At 41.7% G+C, this 24,974-nt stretch overlaps 1 protein-coding gene across 2 annotated transcripts; it reads left to right on the top strand.

Moving 5' to 3' along the window:
• The first annotated feature begins 3,459 nt into the window (after positions 1-3,459).
• On the top strand, positions 3,460-23,306 carry LOC118006492 (UDP-glucuronosyltransferase 3A1-like). Of its 2 annotated transcripts, XM_034999172.1 has the most exons (7): positions 3,460-3,553; positions 6,008-6,109; positions 13,520-13,634; positions 16,595-17,126; positions 19,327-19,558; positions 21,063-21,282; positions 23,030-23,306. In XM_034999172.1, exons 1-7 carry the CDS (start codon positions 3,460-3,462, stop codon positions 23,304-23,306), a joined length of 1,572 nt encoding a protein of 523 aa, XP_034855063.1. The 2 variants fall into 2 exon arrangements, with proteins under 2 accessions (XP_034855063.1, XP_034855065.1); XM_034999174.1 differs by lacking the exon at positions 6,008-6,109.
• Positions 23,307-24,974: the final 1,668 nt, after the last annotated feature.

Here is a 24,974-nt window from a genome sequence, read left to right as displayed (position 1 = left end):
TCAGTATAGAAATGCAATTGATTTTTGTGGCTTACTTTGTATTCTTGCTATATTGCTGAATTCATTTATTCGTTCTAACAGGTTTGTGTGTGTGTGTGTGTGTGTGTGTGTATAATCTTTAGAATCTTCTACATGTAAGATCATGTCATCTGTGAATAGAGATTATTTTACTTCTTCCTTCCCAATTTGGGTGCCTTTTATTTCTCTTTCTTGCTTAATTGCTCAGGCTAGAACTTGTAGTACTATGTGGAATAGAGTGGTAAAAACAAGCATCCTTGCTTTGTTCCTGATCTTAGAGAAAGCTTTGTCTTTCATCATTGAGTACACTGTTTGCTGTGGGTTTTTCATTAATGGCTTTTATTACATTGAATGTTTTTATCGTGAAAGGGTGTTGAATTTTGTCAAATGCTTTTTCTGAATCAATTAAAGTGATCATGTGGGTTTTTTCCTTCATTCTGTTAATGTGGTACATTACAGTGATCAATTTCCACATGTTGAACCCTCTTTGCATTCCAGGGTAATTCTTGCTTGGTATTGGTGTGTAATCAACTTTATATGCTGCTGAATTTGGTTTCCTAGTACCATTGACCCTTGAACAGCATGGGGTTAGGAGTGCTAATCCCTCACATAGTAAAAAATCTGCATATATTTGGACTCCCCCAAAACTTAGCTACTAATAGCCTACTGTTGACCAAAAGCCTTACTAATAGCATAAAGAGTTGATTAACATATACTTTGTATGTCATATGTATTACATATCAGGTGTATATGTATTACTAGTACATGTATAACATACACTACATGTATAAGTTATATGTGTTTTAAATAAATGTATTATAAAAAAGCCATATGGTACGTAATATGTACCATAAATAAGCTAGAGAAAAGAAGATGTTATCAAGAAAATCGTAAGTGAAAATATCTTCACAGTACTGTACCGTATTTATTGAAAAAAAAATCCACATATAAGCGGACCCATGAAGTTCAAACCCATTTGTTCAAGGGTCAACTATGTATATCCAGTCCAAAGACAACAAGAACTGCAAATAAAACTTGTCTATTGAGTAGGTTTTTCACAGTTGTGTGGGTTAGTATATTTGACCTCACTTTCTATGCATGATAGGACTGAGCAAACGAGTAAATGTATTGATGTTGTTTCTTACTTTTGGAAAAGAAAATTACAAATGTGGAAATGGGGAAGATTAGAACAACCCCTGTGATGTATTGAATTGAGATTATCAGTATAAATTATAAATTGATTTTTTGTAACTAGGTAATAGACATAGGTACAGCATCTATAAGCAGAGAAATAAATATGGGATCTTGCTATCTATATCTATAACCATATATTTCCTAGCTCTGTCCACTGAAAGGATTATAAACAGTGGTGCTTTGTTAGCAATGAGCACACTTAGAAACCATACGGGTATCTTTCGGTCTAGTAGATCGTGAACTCCATGAAGACAGGGACTGACTTAGGCACAACTTTACCTTTCAGCCTTAATTTGGATTCTGTGCATACAAGAATCTATAAAATTAAACTGTTCATAGGCACCCAGCTGGTAAATTTCAGGGCCAGATTATAATTACCTGAAAACCAGCCTTCTCTGTCGAGCCTAAGCTGGTGAGAACCTATCGTCTAATGCTGTCACCAGCCCTGTCTCTGCTAACAGGTACAAATCAGCAGCAGTGATTGCCAGCATCATCAGACACTCCTACCCCGTCTCCCTCCTGTCCCACCCAAGGGGTTGGTGGGCTGGATCTATCCCAGCCTCCAGACGGGGTGTAGCACACCTCAAGCCCCACACTTTCCAACAGCCGCGGCATGAACAGTACCTTCTCAACATCTTGTTCCTGCCGGTGGTCATCCTGGGCAATGTGCGGCTCCGTGGGAAGCTACTGAGTGTGGTGGTCAGCTGGCTGTGTGGGGCCAGGAAACAGAAGAAGACCTGATGCCAAGTGTAGCCTTAGGAGACAAAGTATGGGGGGGGGTTACCATTTCTTATGAAATTCCCAGCGATTCTGGCAATTCCTGTCCCCCACATCATATCCACTTGCTGATTTTGTTGCAAATTCCTGCTCATTGGCTTCTTCCTAGAATTGGAATTCTTTATTCAGCCCTTATGGCCTTCTTTATGTGCCAGTCAGCAAGGGTTGTTCTGTGATTTTGTCCCAGGGTAATTTGGAACAGTGGCCTTCATATTTTAAGCCCTGAGGCCACTTTCCTCGTCACGCCTCTCTTCGAAGCACTGAGCCTGAACCATTCCAGCCTCCACGTCCAGTATCTTCTCAGCCTCTTTCCCTCTCTCCTGCCTCTACCACTTGGAATCACACCTAAAATGGGTACTTTACAAATCCTTTCATTTTCTATTTGCCTTTCCTGTAAACTCTTGTCAAAGCTCAGAAAGCTATATAATATAGCTTTCAAAGAAATATAGCTCTTTGATCAGGAAAGTAAAAGTTTTCACAGAATTATCCTCCCCTGCCCCTTGGAAAAGAGAATTCTGTTACCTGTGACAGGCTGTAAGGGAAGCTGCACTGAAAACCTTTACAAGAGGTTTGCTTTGGGGATAGAGAATGTAAAGATGCCTTCTGGGGTTTCCATGCCCTGTCCTTGCCAGGGCTGACATTACAAAGAGGCAGAATTACAAGATGTCTTCAGTTTGGTGCCTGAGGAGACTGTGGTAAGGTTCCCAGTCCTATTTTATAATTCTCATTCAGAATTATAATCTCAGCTTTAGAGGTTCAAACCTCCAGGTAAAGACTTGGACTTCTGGAGTTAGGACTCTAGCACCTCTTCATGAATGAATGACCTCCTTAAGAGGTCTTCAGAACACAATCCAGGAATGGAGGTCGACTTCTCTTGGGGGTTTTCTTCTAGAGAGTAGACACAAGCTACTCCCAGGGAGTAGACACTACTTCCAGGGAGTAGCGTCTCAGAGATTTTAAGCAAATATCTAGGGAAATGGAGTATGCGGGTGACAGTATGAGGTCACCAGAGCAGTTAGGAGGTGGGAAAATTCGTGGAAGGGTCCCTAAAATGGGGATGGGTGCGGGTCACCTGGAGGTGGAACTATCTTGGAAGCAAATTCCTGAGGTCCCCGCATTCCTGGTTCAGAGTACCTTCTCTGCGGAGAGTGTGGCGATTCCGCGGACAGAGAGGGGTTAAGGAGAGCTCACTAACCCCTCCTTCCCGATGTCCGGGGTTAGGAAGGGTGAGGACAAATTAGCCAGTGGAGCAAGCACCCTGGGTGGTGGAGCAGAAGGGCAAGAAACCGCAAACGGAAGAGAACACAGGCGGGGTCCATCTCTCACGTCTTCCCAATCTGCCCGCCAGAGCATTTCCTTGGCTCCGAGCGGAGCGTGTCCCCAGGGCGCACAGGTCGCTGCGCTGTGCGAGGCGCGGGGCGCAGGGCTCAGCGCACTGGGCTGGGCTCCCCGGCTCACAGCAGAGCGAGCATGGCGGGGCAGCGGGCGCTGCTGCTCGCTGGCTTCCTTCTGCCTGGGTTCCTGCTCTCGGAGGCCGCCAAAATCCTAACTCTGTCTTTGGTGGGTGAGTGCTTGGCGGGAGAATCAGGCGCGTCCCAGACACCCGCGGGAAGGCTCAGTCAAATAGCTCTGGGTAGAGGGTCACTCCAGGTGGTTTTCCAGACTGGGCTTGGGTCCCAGGCTAGAGGGGGAAGAGGCAGGAGGGGGTTGTGGGGCAATGAGGGGCCCCTACCACCGAGAGGTGAAGAAACTTCCTGAGAAAATAGAATACTTTTTCCTCGCTCTTCCTACTCAGATTTGCTCTCCTAGGCGCGGGAAATGGGTCCAGAAGTTTGCGATCCCTCTCAGTGCTGGAGACCCGGGGCTGCCTCCTCCAGGGAGCGGGCTGCAAATTCAGAGGCTCCCCCTAAACTTCTGGGTGGCGCGCAGCCATTGCCAATAGAGACTGTAGGAGCTTGTGCAGGCTCTTGGAGGCCAGGGAAAGGAGCTTATGGGGGGCAGAAGCACTAATTTTCTGACACTGCATGGGAGCCACAGTGGAGCAGGGAAGGTATTTCAATGACACCTAGGAGGGTGGAGTGCTATCCATCCCGAGGAAACTTGGAGAACTGGCCAGGCCTGGGGACTGGACCTTGGACATTCGGGTCTCGCCAATGCCCGCTCCTTTCACCAGTGCTGCTGGAAGTGTTTGAAGGATTCGGGAGACTGTTAATTCTGCATTTTGTGGCCCCAGTTTTACTTCCTTTACTTTTGCACCAAAGGGAATAGAAGATGAAAAGGAAAAGAGATAAAGGGAAAAGGATCAGGATAAGGGGTCATCATAAGATAAAGGGACAAGGATCAGGATAAAGGGTTATCATAAGATGGAGCTTTCCCAAGATTGTATTTCCATCCACAGTGGGCTCTTTTACGTAACTGTGTATAGATCACTGGGAATCGGGGAAATCTTAGAGCTGGAAAGAACCATAAATAATCGCATTTAGCCCCCACAGTGTTTTCCTGAACAGGAAACTAAGGGTCAGGACATCAGGCACCTTTTGTCAGAGCACACCAGGCCTCCCTAATGGTACACATCAGGAATTTAGTTGGGGTTTCTTATCCCAAGACCAGCCTGTCCACAGCTTCCAGTCTCGCGCACTTTTCAGTGGGTTTAAAAAAAAAAAAAAAAAAAAAAAAACAACTCTTTAAGAAACCCTATAACTCCTTTTGAACTCTTTTTTTTGTCGCGTTTTGATTGTTAATACTGGCGATACCAAAGAGCTCCCTCACCTCTTCAAAGCGTGTGTCCTCTGGACTCTGAGAGGGAACGGGTGTGGTTTGGAGGCGTTGGAAGCCCCACCTCTGGCCCAGAATGTACCGGGCTCACCAAGACCCTTAGGAAAGGCCGCGCGTGCGGGCTGGCTTCTCCCGCGTATCCTTTTCTTCCAAGGGTTAAATGTGAAGCCAGAACAGGGAGCCTGAGGGAGTAGGAGTTTGTGTTTTATATAATCCGTGTTACCTCAGGCAACACAAGCACAGATTTTAAAAACTAGGGTAATTTCCGGTAATTTCCACAGATACACACCGTTGCAGTAGTCCGACATCCCTCTCTGCTGACCCAGTCATGCCGGGACTTGCATCTTCCAAACAGCTCCCACTTCCCAACTTGGGCAAATTCTATTCCTTCCCTCCTGGTCTGACTTTCTCTGCTACTGAGACTCATAGATTCAACCAAATGTCCCATGATTCATATGGTTTTGGATAAGATTTAGTGTGATAGAACCTGTACCTCCCCAGATGATCAAGCTTCTGTTTCCTTAGGATCCCAGGATTTTCCTAGGATGGGTGATGCCCCAGTCTCTCATGCACACAGGATCCTGTAATTCCACCTCAAGGGCCCACAGTTATTCGGAATGCCTTAATTTGATGTTCAGCAAAATTCAGGCCCCAACTGAGAAACATCCTGCCAAGTGTATATGAATCTCAAGGATTTTGGCTCTAAGTGGTGGCTCAGCTTCATTCTGGTCCAATGGCTCTTTCTTGGACTGATATTCAAGTTCGCATGTTTCTGCCTCCTACACTAGCATAGATTTCCAAAGAGTAAGATTCCAGAACAAACTCTGACTAATTGTCCATTGGGAATCCTTCACGCTCATATAGAGCCCTGTGCCACACTTTACACAAGTACAGTTATTTCTTTAGAGCACAGTATCTCCATAAGGCCTGGCTAAAATTAGCATATACTTAGGATCAGGAATTCCTTAAGGCATAAGCAGAGAAGCTTCGTCACACTGATGTTTGGTCATTTTTGTGACTGGAGTCACAATGAGGATCTGATGGGGGTTTGCCAAAATCAAGATTTGGGCCACTGGGCCCTGGGTGAGTGGCTGGGGCTTACCCAAATGGAGATGAAGCTCATCTTCCTCTACTCACCATCAGCTTTCTGTCGGCTAATTCTCATCTCCTGGATCTCTTAACCTATCAGCTTTAGGCATTTTATTATCCTCATTTCAAAAGTGAAGTTGTACATTGTTCCTAGGTGGAAGCCATCATCTACTGCTGGACCGGGTGTCTCAAATTCTTCAAGATCATGGTCATAATGTCACTATGCTTCACCAGAGAGGAAATTCATTAATATCAGGTATCTTTTCTCACCATTTTTTTATTTCTTCTACTCTATGCAAAGTGTAGAGTAAAACAATACCTTTTGCTTAGAAAACTGTTTTTAAAATCTAATTGGACTGAAAGAATGAAAAGTGTGTGTGTGTGTTTGTGTGTGTGTGTGTTTGCGTGTGTGTTAATGTAAGGTGTTGGAAAACTTCTTGGCTCTATCTCCCAGCACTCCACACTCTGTAGTCCCATATTTTCCCCCCTTACCTTGCCTTCCACTTCATCCCAAGCAACCCTCCATATATTGCAGATTATTTTGGTAAATGGTACTTCATAACAGCTTGAAAGCATGTGAACAGAGTGTTCAGCCAAACATGCCATTTTCTTTTCTTATATCACAGATTCCTTTTTTTTATATCATACATCACTTTCTCCTTGTATGGTATCTGAAATCTAAGAAAACTTTCTTAAGAAATCCCTTATTTATCCAGCTAAGATCAGAATCTATCACTGAGATGATTTTGTTTTCTAGAAAAATCAATGCCTGGTCAACAGTTTGTGTATAATGATGTTGGACGTTCTTAAATGAATCATTGAATCCAATGAATTTTAGCTAAAATGAGCAAATCTTATCAACTCTTTTCTGTTGAAAGACAAGAAAACAGCAGCCCAGAGAACTGAAATGGTTTGCTTAAGGTGATATGGCAGGTTAATAATAGTGTTGGGTGGATTTAGGACTTTAAGCTCTGGATTGCTCAATCTGAAGTTTTCTCAGGCTTTGATTTAAAAAAAGATGCAGTTTTAAGCAGCATCTTCAGGGAATAAAATTCTGAAAAATTATAAAACTTTGAAGGTGATCAGGCTTTGTTGTTGTTCAGATTTTGTTAAAACAATTTTTTCTGTGAAAATTTCTTTCAAGATTTTTATTGTGGTAAAATATACACAGCATAAAATTGACCTCTTAAACATTTGATTTTTAAGTTTAGTGACTTTAAGTACATTCATATTGTTATGCAACCATCACTGCTGTTGCTCTCTAGAACATTTCCCTCATCACAAATGAGAACTCTGTACTGATTATATGGTAACTGCCAACTACCCCTTGTGGGCAGCCCTTGGTAACCATTATTCTACTTTATTTCTCAATAATTTGGCTATTCTAGATATCTCATTTAAGTAGAAACATACAATATTTGTCTTTTTGTGTCTGGCTTGTTTCACGTTGCATAATGTCTTCAAGGCTCATCCATGCTGTAGTATGGATCACAATTTCCATCCCTTTTTAAGACTGTATAATGTTCCTTTGTAAGTATATGCCACATTTTGTTAATCCAGACATCTGTCGATGGACATTTGGGTTGTTTCCACCTTTTGGATATTTTGAATAATGCTGCTATGAAAACTGGTGTACCAATATCTATTTGAGTCCCTACTTAAAATCATTTAAATCACCTTCTAGATTAGGTTCTGCATTCATCACTGAACGTTATTTATATACATATCTTTTTGCATCTGTGTTGACCACAGACATGATTAAATAGCTGTAGTGTATTATTTTCAAGGTAGTTATTCTTAATTTTGAAAATTGCAATTAAATTTAATTAAAAATTTTAATGAAATTAAGTTAAATTAAAATTTTAGATTGATTAAAAAATAATTCTGGTAGTTTCCATGAATTTTGAGAAACTAATAAAAGCTTCAGACCTTCTACCCCTTTAATAAATATATGTACACAAAAATCTATAAACAATTTGGGGAGTTCATGGATCCCTTCAGTTTTTTTTTTTTAATTAGTTTCAGAGGTAGAATTTAGTGATTCATCAGTTGCATATAACACCCAGTGCTCATTATATCAAGTGCCCTCCTTAATGCCTATCACCCAGTTACCCCATGCCCCCCCCCACCTCCCCTCCAGCAACCCTCAGTTTGTTTCCTAGAGTTAAGAGTCTCTTATGGTTTGTCTCCCTCTCTGATTTTGTCTTGTTTTATTTTCTCCTCTCTTCCCCTATGATCCTCTGTTTTGTCTCTTAAATTCCACATATGAGTGAATTCATATGGTATTTGTCTTTCTCTGACTGACTTATTTCACTTTGCATAATACCCTCTAGTTCCATCCATGTCATTGCAAATGGCAAGATTTCCTTTTTTTGATGGCTGAATAGTATTCAATTGTGTGTATATACCACATCTTCTTTATCCATTCATCTGTCGATGGACATCTGGACTCTTTCCATATTTTGGCTATTGTGGATATTGCTGCTATAAACATTGGGGTGCAGGTGCCCCTTCAAATCACTATGTTTGTATCCTTTGGATAAATTCCCAGTAGTGCAATTGCTGGATCGTATGGTAGCTCTATTTTCAACTTTTTGAAGAACCTCCATCCTGTTTTCCAGAGTGGCTGCACCAGCTTGCATTCCCACCAACAGTGTGGGAGGGTTCCCCTTTCTCCGCATCCTCACCAACATCTGTCTGTTTCCTAAGTTGTTATTTTAGCCATTCTGACTGGTGTGAGGTGGTATCTCATTGTGGTTTTGATTTGTATTTCCCTGATGTCGAGTGATGTCGAGCATTTTTTCATGTGTCTGTTGGCCATTTTTATGTCTTCTTTTGGATCCCTTCAGTTTTATCCTTAGTTTCCAGGTTTAAAAGTCTAGAGTTTCTTCCAATATTCCCCAATCACAGGTATTTCTGAGGCTTTGAAACAGCGTATTAATTCTTTACCTTAGGAATAGAGCTTGACTAGATGTCTGCAAATGGGGAAAACACATGATTGAGTTATTATTTCTGGCCTGATGCCCATTTCAGTGCATTGTAACATTTGAACCATTTATTAACTCCTTGTTTGGACACACTTCCCCATCTTGTTCATTTATTTACTACTTTAATAAAGAAATGATATCAGATTGAAGAAGCAAAGATTTTCAATATTCACATACACTACTGCTCCAACCAATATCTGGCATTATAATTGGGTTATTGATAGAGGTTGGAAAAATATTAAGAAGCATGATAGAGTAAGTCTAGATAGTCTTGAAGAGACTATTGGTAGAAATGTGGATGTTAGGAACTCTGTTGCAATATATAAAAATATCAAATCATTATGTTTTACACCTGGAGCTAATGTAATGTTACATGTCATTTGTGTCTTAATAAAAAATATAAGAACTCTGCTAATGAGGACTAAGAAGGAAGTAAGGAGCATGGTAGAGAAAATCTGTGTTGTCTGAGACAATATGTAAATCATCATAAACACACTTCTGGTAAAAATACAGATGGTAAGGATTTCTTGCTTCTTATAGTAAAATGTGAGAGGAAAGAGATAAATTGAAGGAAGAACCATTAAGCATAAAGAAATGAAGACTTCATGATTTGGGAAATTCTCAGCCTATCCAGATTGCAAAAGAGTCTAAAATTAGGGGATTTGCTGCCAGCAAAGAGAAAACCAGTGGTGTGTCTGGATAACCTCTTGCTGTTGCCTCTGAATAGATCAGAATATTCAGTCTCACAGAGCTCTTTAAATATTGTGTGTGTGAATCATGAGTCCCCTCAGCCCTGTTGGCTGAAGCCAAAAGTAGAGGTGAAATTCTTTTTAAAGATCTGTGTAGCAGCTCTTGTCTAGCAGAGTGAATTCCCATGATATACCCAGAAGATCCATAAGGTACTTGCGAATTTTATACAGGATAAATACTGCCAATTTGGACCAAAAGGACAGAGAAAGAGTGACATGAAAGAAGGTCATTGAACTCAGAAACACACTCGTAAACTATTTAGCTGAGAACTTATGCTACCTTTCATGAAGAACAAATGAAAAGTCTGAGTGTGAAGCAGTGAGTACAAAGGGTAGAACTTCAAGCTTACAGTGCTGAGCTTCAAGTCACAGCAGGTTATTTCCAGTTTTTAAAACCTAACATGGTCTGCCCAGTTGGATGTCAACATTTCTTAGGACCAGAAATTCATATTTTCCTTCCATTTTGTTCCACTTTGAATGATAATATCTGTAACTGGTATCTTAATGTTTCTTGGAAGCAGATAAACTTATTTCCTAATTTTCATAGGTCCACAGATGGATCGTATCAAGATTGTCACACCCATACTTTATTGAATTATTTGGATAATATAATTTGGGACATTCAAGCTAATGACATTAAGATGAAATTTTGAACTATGAATTAGTGATGTGATGGTTTGAGACTTGTGGGAATGTTGGGATGGAGTGATTATATTTTGTATGTGATATGGACATGAGTGTTTGAGGTCCAGAAAGCAGAACATGGTGGTAGAAGATAATGTCCCCACCCAAAGATATGCTCTAATCTTTAGAACCAATGAATATACTGCCTTACATGGCAAAGGAACTTTGCAGATGTGATAAACATAAGGATTTTGAGATGGGAATATTGTCTTGGATTATCCATTTGGGCTCTATATAGTTCCAAGAGTCCTTCTAAAAAAAAAGAGATGATTGGGGAGGTGGGAGGGATATGGGGTAACTGGGTGATGAACATTAAGGAGGGCACTTGATGTAATGAGCACTGGGTGTTATATGCAACTGATGAATCACTAAACTCTGCCTCTGAAACTAATAATACACTATATGTTAATTAACCGATTTAAAAAAAAGAGAGATGACAGGAGAGTAAGAGAAGGAAATGTGATAATGGAAGGAAAGTCAGATGATGGATGATGTCATTGTCAGTCAAAAGGAGGCCATGAGCCAAGGAATGAAGACAATCACTAAAAGATGGAAAAGGCAAGAGAATGTCTTTCAGAGGCTCCAAAAGGAATGCTGGCCTGCCCACAACTTGCTCTTGTCCTAGTGAGACCCATTTTGGACTTCTGATCTCCAGAATTATAAGATAATAAATTTGTAATAAGTTTATAGTCATTTACTACAGTAGAGATTGGAGACTAATACTGCTATCAACAGGTGGTCTAGAGAACTCCAGGAAGCATGGGAAGAGGTTGCTGAAGCCTTTATAATGAATGCAAATGTGGGGGGCACTAATGACAGTGCGTATTGTATTGTAGTTTGGACAGATTTTAGATCTTTTTGTTATTTGGCCTTATTCAAAGTGGGCTGATTTTCAAAAATAAGTATAAATGGATTTAAGGAAAATGTATAAATCAGAAATATATTGCCTCCAGATTGCAAAAAGGCTTAAAAGTTTTTGGACTTCATGAGATATTGTGGTGTTATGAATCAATATTTGTTTCTTTTTTTTTTTTTTAAAGATTTTATTTATTTATTTGACAGAGAGAGAGACAGCGAGAGAGGGAACACAAGCAGGGGGAGTGGGAGAGGGAGAAGCAGGCTTCCTGCCGAGCAAGGAGCCCCATGCGGGGCTCGATCCCAGGACCCTGGGATCATGACCTGAGCCGAAGGCAGACGCTTAACCGACTGAGCCACCCAGGCGCCCCTCTTTTTTTTTTTTTTTAATAAAGATTTGGTTCATTTATTTGAGAGAGAGAGAGAGATAACATACAAGCAGTGGGAGGGGAGAGGGAGAAGAAGAAGCAGACTCTTCACTCAAAGGGGATCCCAACTTGGGGCTCGATTCCCAGGGCCCCGAGATTGACCTGAGCCAGAGTCAGATGCTTAACCAACTGAGCCACCCAGGTGGCCCAGTAGTTGTTTCTTGATAGTGTCATGGATAGAGAGGCCTTAAATGATCAAATAATTCCTAGGAATTTAACCAATGTCCTAGGCCTTGAGCTTTGTGTGGGGCAATGGCACATCCCTTTCTGTGCACTCCTGTGGGAATGTTTCTCTGTCCTGAATAAGTATGTCAAATGAATCTCCTTAGAGTGGGATATTTTCAATATAATGTCCTACCTGGGCTCCTGGTGAAAGTTGGATATGGTTAAGATTTTGCCAATAAAATTGTGGCCAATAGTAGGATGTTGAAATACCCCATGGATAACTAGTTAAAGGTGCACTGTGTCCTTTCCAAAGTGAAGGCAAACTGATGTTGAGAGTCTGTTGACATAGGTACTGAAGAGCCTACTAGCCAAATCTATGATTGCAAAGTATTTGCCAGAACATACTTGGATAGCAGTACTTTCACTAGGATTGGGCTTGGTAGTTTCAATGTGTAAGACTGTGCATTAATCTATCCCCAGTTTACACACATTTGATTGGATGTTATGACTGATGAAAGCATACATGTATAAGAGAGTATGGAATATTTATTACTCAAATAATAAGGCTTATTATTATTATTATTTTTTTAAGAAGAGTAGGAAAGGCTCCTAAGTCAATCTGAAAAATGGCTTTCCAGAGGAGGGAGGGATGACTAGTTTGAGTTTTCATTGTGGGTAGAGAGTTGAGATGTGTTGAGGGTTCCCCCTTATTGGTCTTTACTTGCATGGTTTGAAACTTCCACTATGGCCAAGGGTAGGAGCATGTTGACTTTCTTAATAGTTTGCCCAAGTGAAACACTGAAGAGAGAGTGGGAGATAGGGCTTGAAAACTGTCAGGAGTCAAACATCATAAATGGACTCAGGCTTTTCATTACACATGGATATGTGGGAAAAGTCATGCTGGTAAGTAGAGGTACAGAGGTCTACTATTTTATGTAAGCTTCTTAGTACTTTTTTGTACTTTTTACTGAATCAAAAAACGATTTGGATTTATCACTCTAAATAATGAAAATGAGCTTTTCTAAAACAGAAAGAGCAGAGGCTCTGGAATCAAACAGACTTTATCACTTCCTATGTGTGCAATTTTCACCACTTATCCTAATTTGCTTAAGATAATTACCTTTGTATCTTCAATTACCTTTGTTTTCTCATCTGTAAAATGAGACAAATAGCTATAGCTTATGGAAGCTTTAAAAAAATTTTTTTAAAGATTTTATTTATTTATTTGCGAGAGAGTGTGAGAGAGAAAGCACAAGCACGGGGGAGGGGTAGAGGGAGAGGGCGAAGAAGGCTCCCTGTTGAGCAGGGATCCAGATGTGGGGCTCGATCCCAGGAAGCTTCCAGGGCGCCTGGGTGGCTCAGTCAGTTAAGCATATGACTCTTGATTTCGCCTCAGGTCATGATCTCAGGGTCCTGAGATTGAGCCCCTCATCGGCCTCTGCACCCAGCAGAGTCTGCTTGAAATTCTCTTCCTTGCTCTCTCTCTCCCTCTGCCCCTTCCCTCACTCACATGTGCTCTCTCTCTCTCAAATAAATAAATATTAAAAAAATAAATGGAAGCTTCCATAACTTTAAATTGAGAAGCACTCCTTAATCAGTGTAAGGTTCTCAATACATGTTATCATTTTATAAGATTGAATGAATGAGAATGCAACCAAACCATATAAAAATAGTTCAAAAGGCAAACATTCAAATAAATATAAAATTATTTGAACAAACAAATATTGATCTTATCACACTAATGTTAATCCATGTTTTGTGACATACTTAACATTTTTAACCCATGGGTGTTTTTTAGATTTTAAAGAGAAGGAAAAATCATACCAAGTTATTTCTTGGCTTCCACCTGAAGATTATAACAAAAGATTGAAGGAGAATTTTGATTTTCTTATGGGAGAAGCTTTGAGTGACAGGTAATTGTTATTTTTAATTATTTGAACCAAAGAGTCAATTTTAGTGATACAAATGAATGGATGGATGGATGGATGTTTGGACTGAAGACATAAGAAAGGGATGGATGGATGGGTGGGTAGATGAAGGGATACATGATGAGTGGATGGTTGGGGAAACAAGTATTCACACCAAATTATCCAATTCAGTCACTGGAAATTCTTCTTTGCTCTGCACTGTCCCTGTTCCATGAATGGATTTCTGTAGAAAGTAGAGGCTGTTCCTTCTGGGACATCCTTTCAACACTTCTCTTACATCTTTGCTTATAACCTCCCCAACACAGAAGTATAGGTACCTCAACCTATCACTGTTGGTAGGGAAATGAAAGTGACCTTCTTCCACTTATTTTTCCTTCTTTTCTTCACATATATTCCATTCATGGTGGGGGAGACTTATGAACATTGATTTTGTAGTAGTTGAACATCTGGTCATGTAAAGTCCTTTAAAAAAAATTTATATGCTGGGGCAACCCAGAGAGAGAGAGAAAGAGGGAGAGAGAGAGAGAGAGAGGGAGTGAGCAGGAGTGGGGGGAGGGGCAAAGTAAGAGCCAGAGAGAGAGAGAGGGAGAGGGAGAGAATCTCAAGCAGACTCCCTGCTGAGCATGGAGCCCGATGGAGGGCTCAATCTCACAACCCTGAGACCATGACTTGAGCTGAAATCAAGAGTTGGATGCTTTACCGACTGAGCCACCCAGGCACCTGGCCATATAAAGTCCTTGTAAAAAGCCATCAGTCTTATGCAAAATAAGACATGACTCCTTTTGCCTTATCTGAATGGAAAGGAACACATAACTCCTTCGTCTTAGACATAAATGGGGAAAGACAAAAATCCATGCCTATTTTGAATAATTACAGTGGCCTTGCCTTCTTTTTACCTTGAAAATTTTACTTACTAGTCAAGATCTTGCTTACATTTACTTTTTTTCAGAAAGTCTTTTTCCTTAAACTGGGAAGCCACAGTCCCTCCTGTCTAGGTCTGATGTAACCTATTCATTTGATACTTAGTCTATATTATCTTGCACTGTTAGTTATATATTTTAAATACATGCCTTGTCTCTTCTCCCTTAATGTAATATTTTTGGAGACAGGCATAGGTAACCATGCATTCTTAAACATTTTCTTCTGTTTGTTAGCTTAATTTTAAATATGATTAATGCAATATATCCTAGGAATTTTTACAACACTACTGAAATTACCTAAAATATCTGACAATCACGCTCCTTTGTTACATGAAATCTTCAAAAATACACAGCCAAGGATGATTTTTGCCAATTACTTCCATTGTATGACTTGAAGTTGTTCCTAAATATCAGGCAGAGATCTGTATATTGTTAATAAGTTCTTCGCTTCTGGTCCTTCTCTATCTGGGGTGCAATGGTACAGTAGTGTACAATTACAGGGTGCCAGGGTATTGATTCTCTTGGTCCTCCATGTAGCCAGCAGGCCACTGATGTCTTGAGCTTTTGCACTTGTTACCTCTGATACCTTAAAGTGCAGGTGGACATTCTTATCTATTTCCCCATGGGTGTACAAACAGGAAGGAAAGAGTCATATTCTATATAGGCAGTGATGGGAGAGCCTTGTAAGGAGATAGGTCCCTGGAATATTCCCATGGGCAAAGTCTTAATTACATGTTAATACTCTTTATCACTCTCTTCTCTGGACATATCAATCTGCATTGAAGTAAAAAAGCTGATAATATGTTTATTATTAACCAGGCCTTGCTTGGCTTTGCTTTTCCTTTCTCTATTTTCTCTTCTTTTCTCTTCTCTTCTTTCTCTTCTCTTCTCTTCTCTTCTCTTCTCTTCTCTTCTCTTCTCTTCTCTTCTCTTCTTTTTTTCTCTTCTCTTCTCTTCTCTTCTTCTCTTCTCTTCTCTTCTCTTCTCTTCTCTTCTCTTCTCTTCCCTCTCTTCTCTTCTTTTTCTTTCATTGCCAAACTTGTGGGCATAGAAAGGTGAAATTCCCATCTTAGCTGAGGTTTGAGTTCTAATGTGATAAAATAGTCCCTTCGGTGAGGTGATCTATCACATTAGAATACACAGTGATTTTTTTTTCAGATGTAGTATTCTATAATTTATCAGTTGCGTATAACACCCAGTGCTCATCACATCACATGCCCTAGAATACAGTGATTTTTAAAAATAGCCTATATGATCAATATTTATGGAACTGTGTCATCAAGTGACTTCCACAGTTTGGCTGAGTAAACAAGAAAATCACTCATAAAAAGTCAGTGTGTAAAAGAAATGGTAATGAGAACATTACAGAATTTATCAAGTAGAAAGAGTTCTATGAGGGCGCCTGGGTGGCTCAGTCGTTAAGCATCTGCCTTCGGCTCAGGTCATGATCCCGGGGTCCTGGGATCGAGTCCCACATTGGGCTCCCTGCTCAGCAGGAAGCCTGCTTCTCCCTCTCCCACTCCCCCTGCTTGTGTTCCTAATCTCGCTGTCTCTCTCTCTGTCAAATAAATAAAATCTTTAAAAAAAAAGAAAGAAAGAAAGAAAGAAAGAAAGAAAGAAAGAAAGAAAGGTTTCTATGAGATTTGCTATGGTCAGAGAAGCTTCCCAGAGCAGAAGGTCCAACAGTGACAATTTGTTTTCAGTTAACATAATTCAGTTGTGCTTGTGGATTTCAAGAATTAAGAACTCAAAGTCATAGTTTTTTGAATAAAGTGGCATAGAGAGTGCTTGGGATTTGGATGAGAGAAGGAAGAGGAGGGGAGGAAGGGAACACTCTCCAGAGCAGAGCATGTTCTCAGAGTAACTGAGATGAGGGTATTTATGGACAGTGGTAGAATAGGTGCACTGCTGCTAGATGTGGTCTTGCTCACCTGCGGTATTTTCTTTGTAGACCAAGGTTCCTTTATGTATTGTGAAATTAACAACTCCAGTGAATATTCACCATTCTTCTTTTCTTTCTTACAGATACACATTTGGAAAGTTTTTAAGCTTTATGGAGCAACTGGGGCTTCAGTGCAGTCATTTTCTAAGGAGAAAGGATATCATGGACACCTTAAAGAATGAGAACTTTGACCTAGTGATAGTTGAAAATTTTGACTACTGTCCTTTCCTGGTTGCCGAGAAGCTTGGAAAACCATTTGTGTCCATTCTCTCTTCCTCGTTTGGCACTATAGATATTGGACTGCCAAACCCCTTGTCTTATGTGCCAGTATTCCATTCCTTCCTAAGTGACCACATGGACTTCTGGGGTCGAGTGAAGAATTTTCTGATGCTCTTTGATTTTTCCATAAGCCAATGGCAAATCCAGTCTGTGTATGACAACACCATCAGAGAGCATTTCCCAGAAGGCTCTAGGCCAGTTTTGTCTCATCTCCTAAAGAAAGCAGAGCTGTGGTTTGTTAACTCTGACTTTGCCCTTGAATTTGCTCGGCCCCTGCTTCCCAACACTGTGTATGTTGGAGGCTTAATGGCCAGAGCTGTTAAACAAGTGCCACAAGTAAGTGATTAGTACTCAATATGGACTTCATGCAGAGCTCTGCAGTGCAGAGTTGGTGGCTCCCATGCCAGTGGGAACTGGGACAGAGTAGGGTGAGGCAAGTGCACCTAAGACATGGTTTTTAAGGAAGACTCACTTTCAGGGTCATGCAATTATAGTGTTAGGACTGAATAACCCTGAGATTGAGGACCTCCTTACGTAGTATACCCGGGATCCTCTTCAGTTCTGGCGCTGGTGGGATAAGCTTTTCATTTTTTTTTTTTTTTTCAGTAATCTCTAAACCCCACAAGGGGCTCAAACTCACAACACGAAGGTTGAGAGTTGCATGCTCTTTCCACGGAGCCATCCAGGTGCCCTGGGATAAGGCTTTTAATAAGTTAATATTTTCATGTGCATTTTGTATGATCATATGTATAGTAACTGTGGGGCAAGCATCCATTACGTGTGAGAATTGTTAAAGAGATGAGTTAGTCACAATGAAACACACAATACTATGTAACCAAGGTGGGACTGTGTGGGACTGACAGTAAGAACTGTGGACATCATCACCAGCATCCCCAGCCTGTAGAGCCCTAGTTCCTGATTCCACATAGACCTTCTGATTTGATTGATCTGGGGTCAGTCCTGGGCATTGTAAATTGTGAAAGCTGCCGAGCTGGTTTGAAGGCATAAACTCAGAACTCCTGCAGTAGAAGTTTTTAAAGGGAGGGGAGCTAAGATGAGTTGGCTTCCTGTTGCCTATCAGCACTGGGTTGCCATTTTATGGAATTTATCTTATTTAATATCTTGCCACCTGGAGGGAAGTATGATGATCTCCATTTTTATAAACAAGGAGACAGGGACTTGGCATAAGTGACTTTCCCACTGCCATTCATTTCGGAGCGAGGGAGACTTGATTTGGCCTGGGTCTTCCAGGCCCCCAAGCGTCCACCCTTCATCGACTGACCTTAAAGTGAGTAAGCAGGGAGAGTTGGAGAATGATCCATGGGCTAGATGGGCTTTGAGTTGATGGCAGGATTTTATGGATGGAGCTAGGGAGGGAAGGAGTTCCAGTTGGAGAGAACAAATAGCTCAGAGTGTCAAAGTAAAAATAAGACAGGCATGACTCTGGGTTCCTTTGGTGACTCTAGCTAGACTGGACCAGAAGATTCAATTGCATAAATATAGCCAGGCCAGATTGCAGGAGACTTTACTTGATAAGAAGGTGGGTTATAGGCCTTCGTTATAGGGTAGGGGGAGGGGATTGTTAAGCAGGAGCATAATGGAAGTAAGGGTTGTAATGGCTGTGAGAAGAAGAGGCTTTTTTCAAAAAATTTTCTCTATATTTTCCAGTTTTTACGTAGTGTCTCATGTGGCTTTTTTAATTAAAAAGAACAACAAAGCTGTAGTCAAAGTGGTCCTTTGAGATGGTAAATCAAGCAGTGTTATGCTGGATGGAATCATTCCAGGGATGAGGGTCTAGAAGCTGGGGAAGGGGGGCTCCAGTAGTCCAGAGTCAGGGTCTGAAGAAATACTTGAAGCAAGAATTGACCAAAACTGTGTTAAAGCCAAGATTACAACATTAAATCCCAACCTTCCTTAAGTATTGCCTGAGGACTTTAAAAAATAAACTGCCCAAGTTTGGAGTTAGGACTGGGCACTACCATTTTTTATCTTCTTATGTGGATATAATTTGCAGTTGTGTGGGTGAGCCACTGAGGCAGAAGATAAATTACAAAGATCAGTTAATAAGAATATCACAATGTATCAGAGCAAAGCACTGTACGTGGTACAGAGTGTGAGTAGTCAGGAGCCTTTCTCCATTTCTAATACTTATGCTAGAGGCCTTCTCCCAGCTTCTCCAATGTAGCCTCAGATGTAGCACCTCTCTCTGCTGGACCCTAACACCCCACCAGTATTCTTCCTATACTACCATTTTCTGGTGGCCTTGGAAAATTCCCAAGTGACCATGTCTCCACTGACCTACGATGAGCAGAGGGTCTAGGATGGCCCTGACATCAGGATTTTAAAGAAGAAAGATATTCCCACCAACACCATGGGCATAAGCACCATGCACAGGGTACTGAGCTGTGCCAGGGGCTATTTGCTCAGAGAAGGATAAGAGGGTGTGTTCAGTAAATATCTGGCTTTCATTTCATGGCTGTCTAGGCTTTCATGAACAAATTTGCTCACCTCCTTTTCCTTTCTTACCTTTCTCCAGGAATTTGAGAATTTTATCACCAAGTTTGGAGACTCTGGTTTTGTCCTTGTGGCCCTGGGCTCCATGGTGAGCAACTTTCAAGCCCAGGAACTTCTCAGGGAGATGAACAGTGCCTTTGCTCATCTCTCTCAGGGGGTTATATGGAAATATAAGCCTTCTCATTGGCCCAAAGACATCAGATTGTCAGCAAATGTGAAAATTGTGAACTGGCTTCCTCAGAATGATCTCCTGGGTAAGGACTGCCCAGGTCTGCTTCACCCTTGTCATTTACATATTTTTAGAACTCATCAGGCTCTGACCTCTAGTAGGGCAATCCCATTTGCACTAGAAGGAGCTGCTAATAGCTAAAGGTAAGTCTGCAGAAGGCAGGAACAGAGCAGCCAGCTGGAGTTCTTGGGGCATCAGACCCTACTTCTAATGAGATCAGTGCCCAAACAGCCATCTCCCCTTCACTGTTTTCTATCCCAGGCCAGATGTCGGCAGACATCAAAGTCACCTTGACCTACTGCATTTGGTCTTGAACAGGGTCACCCAAACACAATCTGAAACAACCTATGGATTCTAAAGAAAACATACCGGAAGGATGTTGCCACTGTATTTAGTGGTTCAAGAGTAACTGTTCATCACATGCACTTACATGTATATACATACACCTACTCCTCCCACAAACACATCTTTCTTAGTTATTAAGGTGGGAGCAATTCATAGCTTCACAGCACTGATGCCAATGGTGTCTTCAGGATGCGCCAAAATACCTGAGTGCCAAGATGAATAACCTCATAATCAGTTACTTGGTCCATTTTGTCTCTGGAACCAGAGAGTTCCCTCACCAACCCCCCCCCCCAATAGGTTTTCTTTGTGCCCAGTGCTGCTTTTTACAGACCACTTACTCCCATAGCCACTGACAGAATCAAAGGCTCATGATCAAGATAATGACTCAAAATAACCTGGGGAATTGAAGGAACAGATTCCTGGCTCCTCTTCTGCAAATTTAATTCTTTAAGTCTGGAGTGGGGCACATGGTGCTCCTTTCAAAGAAGAGACAAGGAGATTTTGATGTGCATCCCAGTTGAGTGACACAGGCTGAGACAAACTCTTCATTTTCAACAATAATCTTAGTTAGCTTTAAATAGGATGGGATGGAAATGCTGGAAATGGAAATACTCAAGTGTCGGGTCTAGTCTCTGCTTTCAAGGGGCTAATCATGTATTTGAGGAGAAAATGCATATAGTATAAATTTTATGATTGCCACATGAGTTACGATGCCAGTGAATGTGTCAGGAATTCAGAGAAGAGGGAAATAAGTTGGCAGGTGAGAAAAGAGTGCTCAAGACAAAGAGAAAGAGAGAGAGATAGAGACAGACACAATGAGAAAATAGAGATGAGCAAAACAAAGGGAGTGACTAGGATGTTAGAGAGAAAGATGGATGGATGGATGGAGAGAGATACGTGCCTTGCTTAGGAGTATTGTCTAGAGAGTCCCCGGAGTCTGAGTCTTAGCTGGGTTCTGGCTAGGGCAAGGAATTTTCATAAAAAGTCAAGGTTTGGAATCCTTTATGTTAGTAACATGCACCTTGGATATGTCCCAAGCAAAATATCTTTATAATGGCTCCAACAGACTTTGAAATTCCCTTGGCATTTTCTTCTACCCTTCCTGTTTTCCGTGGTTTTCTGAAACTTTTCATTCTGAAATTTGTCATTCTGAAATATTCTGCTCTATTTCTTAATTGAAACAGCTCATCCACACATCCGTCTTTTTGTCACCCATGGTGGGATGAATAGCATAATGGAGGCCATCCAACATGGTGTACCCATGGTGGGGATTCCCCTTTTTGGAGACCAGCCTGCAAATCTGAACCATGTAGAAGGCAAAAAGTTTGGTGTCTCTATCCAGCTAAAGCAGATCAAGGCAGAGACATTGGCTCTGAAGATGAAGCAAGTCATAGAAGACAAGAGGTATGAAGCTCTCTGGGCTTGTGGTCACTTAGACTGAATGAAGACATCCAACACAAAGGGCACTGTGTGCCACTTTTTTGCAATAAAAGCTGAAACATCCGAGACACGGAATAATATGTGGGTGATGCTTACAGATGATGTATTTCCTCTGAGAACAAGACTAGGCAATTTGGGTTAGATGTTGAAAACATTTCTGCCTTAAGTGTTGGGAGGACACTGACCTACTTACACAGGGTCTCTGAGAGGTCTTATATTTTGGGGGTGCTTATAGTAGAATTCCAACTGAGTCAGGAGGTTTCCTTTCTGTCCCCCAATATGTCACAGTGTTTCCTGCCTCAGGCCTTTTGTCAGTGCTGCTCCCTAGAACCATCCTTCCCTTCTCTTCACAGTGCTGCCTCCTTCATGACAGTCAGAGTCATCTCCAATGTCCTCTCCTCAGAGGGGCAGGTGGTCTTTGTCTGACAGGCCTAAATGTGCTCTTCTCTCCCACCCTCTTCAATCATAATTCATTTTTCCTTCTTAACACTTCTCAGGATCAGTAACTAACCCAGTTTTTTTCTGTCTTAATTTATTGTGTGTCCCTCACACTAGAAAGTAAAGAGTTAGCTCCTCTGGACAGCCAAGTGTGTCTCTTGTTTTCCCTGGTGTTCCCAGGGCCTAGCACAGGGCCTGCTAAAGTAGGTTTGGATGAATTTCCGTTAAGTGAGGCAGTAAAAGGTCCTATGTTTTCTTAGGTAAATTCCCATCTAGTACAGTGATCTCATATGAAGAGAAAAATTTATTCTTTCTACCTTATAAATAAGAAGGACTGAATAACCTAAAGTTTCAAGGGCATAAACTGACTCAGAACTCAAGACTTATCATATTACCTTGCACAAAGGAGACCCAAATAAGTTCTTGTTAGATGACTGGAAGTCCCCACATAGCTTATGATTCTTAACCCTAGAAAAGTTGTAAGCTCCAGGGTCAGATAACCTCAGACATTTCATTATGTTTGGTATCTCATGAAGAGCAAATGGTCACTTTCTGAAGAATGAGTCTGTGAATTTCATTGGCTATTCAAAGACCTAGATCTGAAATGTCCATAATTTGCTAGCCCTATGATGGTGTCATTTGGGCTGGGATGGTCCCTACACATTGCACATCAGGGCTTGGTATATAATTTGTGGGGCCCAAAGTAAAATGGAAATGTGGAGCCCATTGTTATAAATTTTAAGAATTTCAAGAAAACGACAGCAGAGAATTAAAGCAAGCATAGGACCTGTCTAAGTATAGGGTCTTGTGCAAATGTGTGGGCTGCAGCCCATGAAGCCAGTGCTGGCCAGTATGATGCTCTGAAGAGGCAGAAAGTACAGGCCTTGTCCTGGGCCCCCGTCCCCAGAGTCATGTTTGACATCTAGCCCAGACACCAGCACAAAATAGCTGCTTATTATACATATAATTATTTATAGTATGTGATAAGCCTCCTTGGGTAGAGACTAGCCCTTATAAGACTTAGTCAGTTTTTATAGATTAGCACTTTTAGCGCTAGGCATGGATCTTTGCATGGAGGGACCAGGTTGAACTTTTCCATGGGACCCAGGTAGACTGTGGCAAAGCCAGGCCAACAACTTTTCCTTGAAACTGAGTCTTTTGTGCATATAGATGAAAGTGTGTGTGTGTGTGTGTGTGTGCGCATGTGTGATACGAGGTCTCTAAGACTTCTGAGAGCACATGAGTAACGCCCTGCCTCTGTCTCTGCCAACAGGTACAAGTCAGCAGCAGTGGCCGCCAGCATCATCAGGCGCTCCCACCCCCTGACCCCTGCTCAGAGGCTGGTGGGCTGGATCGACCACATCCTCCAGACAGGGGGTGCGGCACACCTCAAGCCCCACGGCCTGCAGCAGCCATGGCATGAGCAGTACCTGCTGGACGTCTTCTTGTTCCTGCTGCTGGTCACCCTGGGCACCCTGTGGCTCTGTGGGAAGCTGCTGGGCGTGGTGGCCAGGTGGCTGTGTGGGGCCAGGAAGCTGAAGAAGGCCTGATGGAGGTGCAGCCTTGACAGGTGTTTGGGGAGCCACTGGTTGTAGAAGGCTTTCCCCTAGCACAGAACACCCCTGGTGTCTTCCCTATATTGGCACTTGATTTGGCACACAAATTGTGAATTGTGTTTCACTATTTTCTGCCTCTGTTTAGAAATTCTTGTGAAGCGCTCTTGGGGGTCTTTCAAAAAAATTATGGTAATATACATCACATGAAATTGACCATTTTAGCCATTAAGTATAGAGTTTAGTGGCATTAAGTACATTCATATTGTGGTTTAAATAATACTACTATCCATCTCCAGAACTTTTCATCTTCCCAAACTAAAACTGCACTGATTAAATAATAACTCCCCATACCATGCGCCCACCCCTGACTCTTGGCAAATCCCTGTTCTACTTCTGTGTCTATGAATTTGATCTCAGGCTTCTTAACCCTCATCAGTGGACTCCTCACTGAGACTCAAACCTTCAGCAGACAGCCCCCATCTTCCTCCCCACTCCCTGTTCCTAGACACAACACCCTGCCAAGTCATCCTGTTGTTCTCTGAAAGGGAGGTATATGCAAAACTAACTTCAAAGGCCAAAGAAGCCATGAGACTGAAGAAAAAGGCAAACAGGTCCAGCTTGATGAGAAATGGTTTATTATAAACAATTATCATATGAACAGAAGCCTGTCTTGGGCTGCCACAAGATGAGTAGAGCTCCACAACACCATCTCCAGTTAGACCTGCTTTTATGGCCCTGAAGACTGGGCAGTACATACTGGGGGCTACCAGGAGGGGTCATATCCTGAGCAGATCAAGGAAGCTTTGCCTGGAGGGTATACTTAAGGGTGTGTTAAACAAAAGAAAAGAATGGAGGAAGGGGCTGTACTCAAGAAGGCTTTAGGCCACAGAGTAGTTATCGTGGTGGAATTTCTCAAGATGGCCTTAGTCTGGTTCATATACTTGCCATCTCAGAAACTTTTCAGTCTCTCTCCCTCTTTCTGCTTTTTTCACTTTTTATAATATGACATAAGATATTGGCCTGTTCTTCATTTTGGCCTTTTCTCTTGCACCTCATTTTCACCTCACCTCCAAGCTCAGGAAGCCTGGTCTCTGTCCTACAGTTAGCCAGGTGTGGCCTCTCAGGACTCCACCTGTGGTCTGTGTCCCGAGTCCCTCCTGTGAAGAGCACCCCTTTTGCTGCTTAGACATGGAGCCTGCCTTTGGGCCATAGCTCATGCTGTGGTTTTCACTTCCCACAATTCCCTTCTCGAGATTAACACTCTTAAAAATGTAGTCATGGAGACCTCAAGTACCTGGACCTCTGTGTGAGGCTCTGGGGCCTCAGGTCCAGTACTATGGCAGTTCCCAGGATTCTGTTGATTTAAAAAATCATTAATTTGCCACTATGACAGTAATACTTGAATCACGTAAGAAATATAAAAGATGATAAAATGAGAGAAATTTGATGAGAAATGGAATTTCAGTTTCAAAATGTCTCCCCACATCTTATTTCCTAATTATAGGGCAAAAAATAGCAACTTTACAGTGGAGAATATTGGTGAACACCACCTTAAACAAGGGATAGAGTTATCATCTCTAATGATAGGACCATCTGACATCATGTGCTTCCCATTGTGATTCACTGAGATGGAATCAACACCACCTTCGTAGTATTCCCACC

Source organism: Mirounga leonina, unplaced genomic scaffold (assembly GCF_011800145.1).
Source record: "Mirounga leonina isolate KUSES-001 unplaced genomic scaffold, KU_Mleo_1.0 Mir_97, whole genome shotgun sequence".
NCBI classification, from domain to species: Eukaryota; Metazoa; Chordata; class Mammalia; order Carnivora; family Phocidae; genus Mirounga; species Mirounga leonina.
This window is presented reverse-complemented; position numbering and strand designations above follow the sequence as displayed.

Coding starts and splice junctions, on each gene's coding strand:
- LOC118006492 (XM_034999172.1), top strand. CDS start 3,460: ATGGCGGGGCAGCGGGCGCTGCTGCTCGCTGGCTTCCTTCTGCCTGGG. Junction 3,554..6,007: donor CCTAACTCTGTCTTTGGTGG/GTGAGTGCTTGG, acceptor CATTGTTCCTAG/GTGGAAGCCATCATCTACTG. Junction 19,559..21,062: donor TCCTCAGAATGATCTCCTGG/GTAAGGACTGCC, acceptor TAATTGAAACAG/CTCATCCACACATCCGTCTT.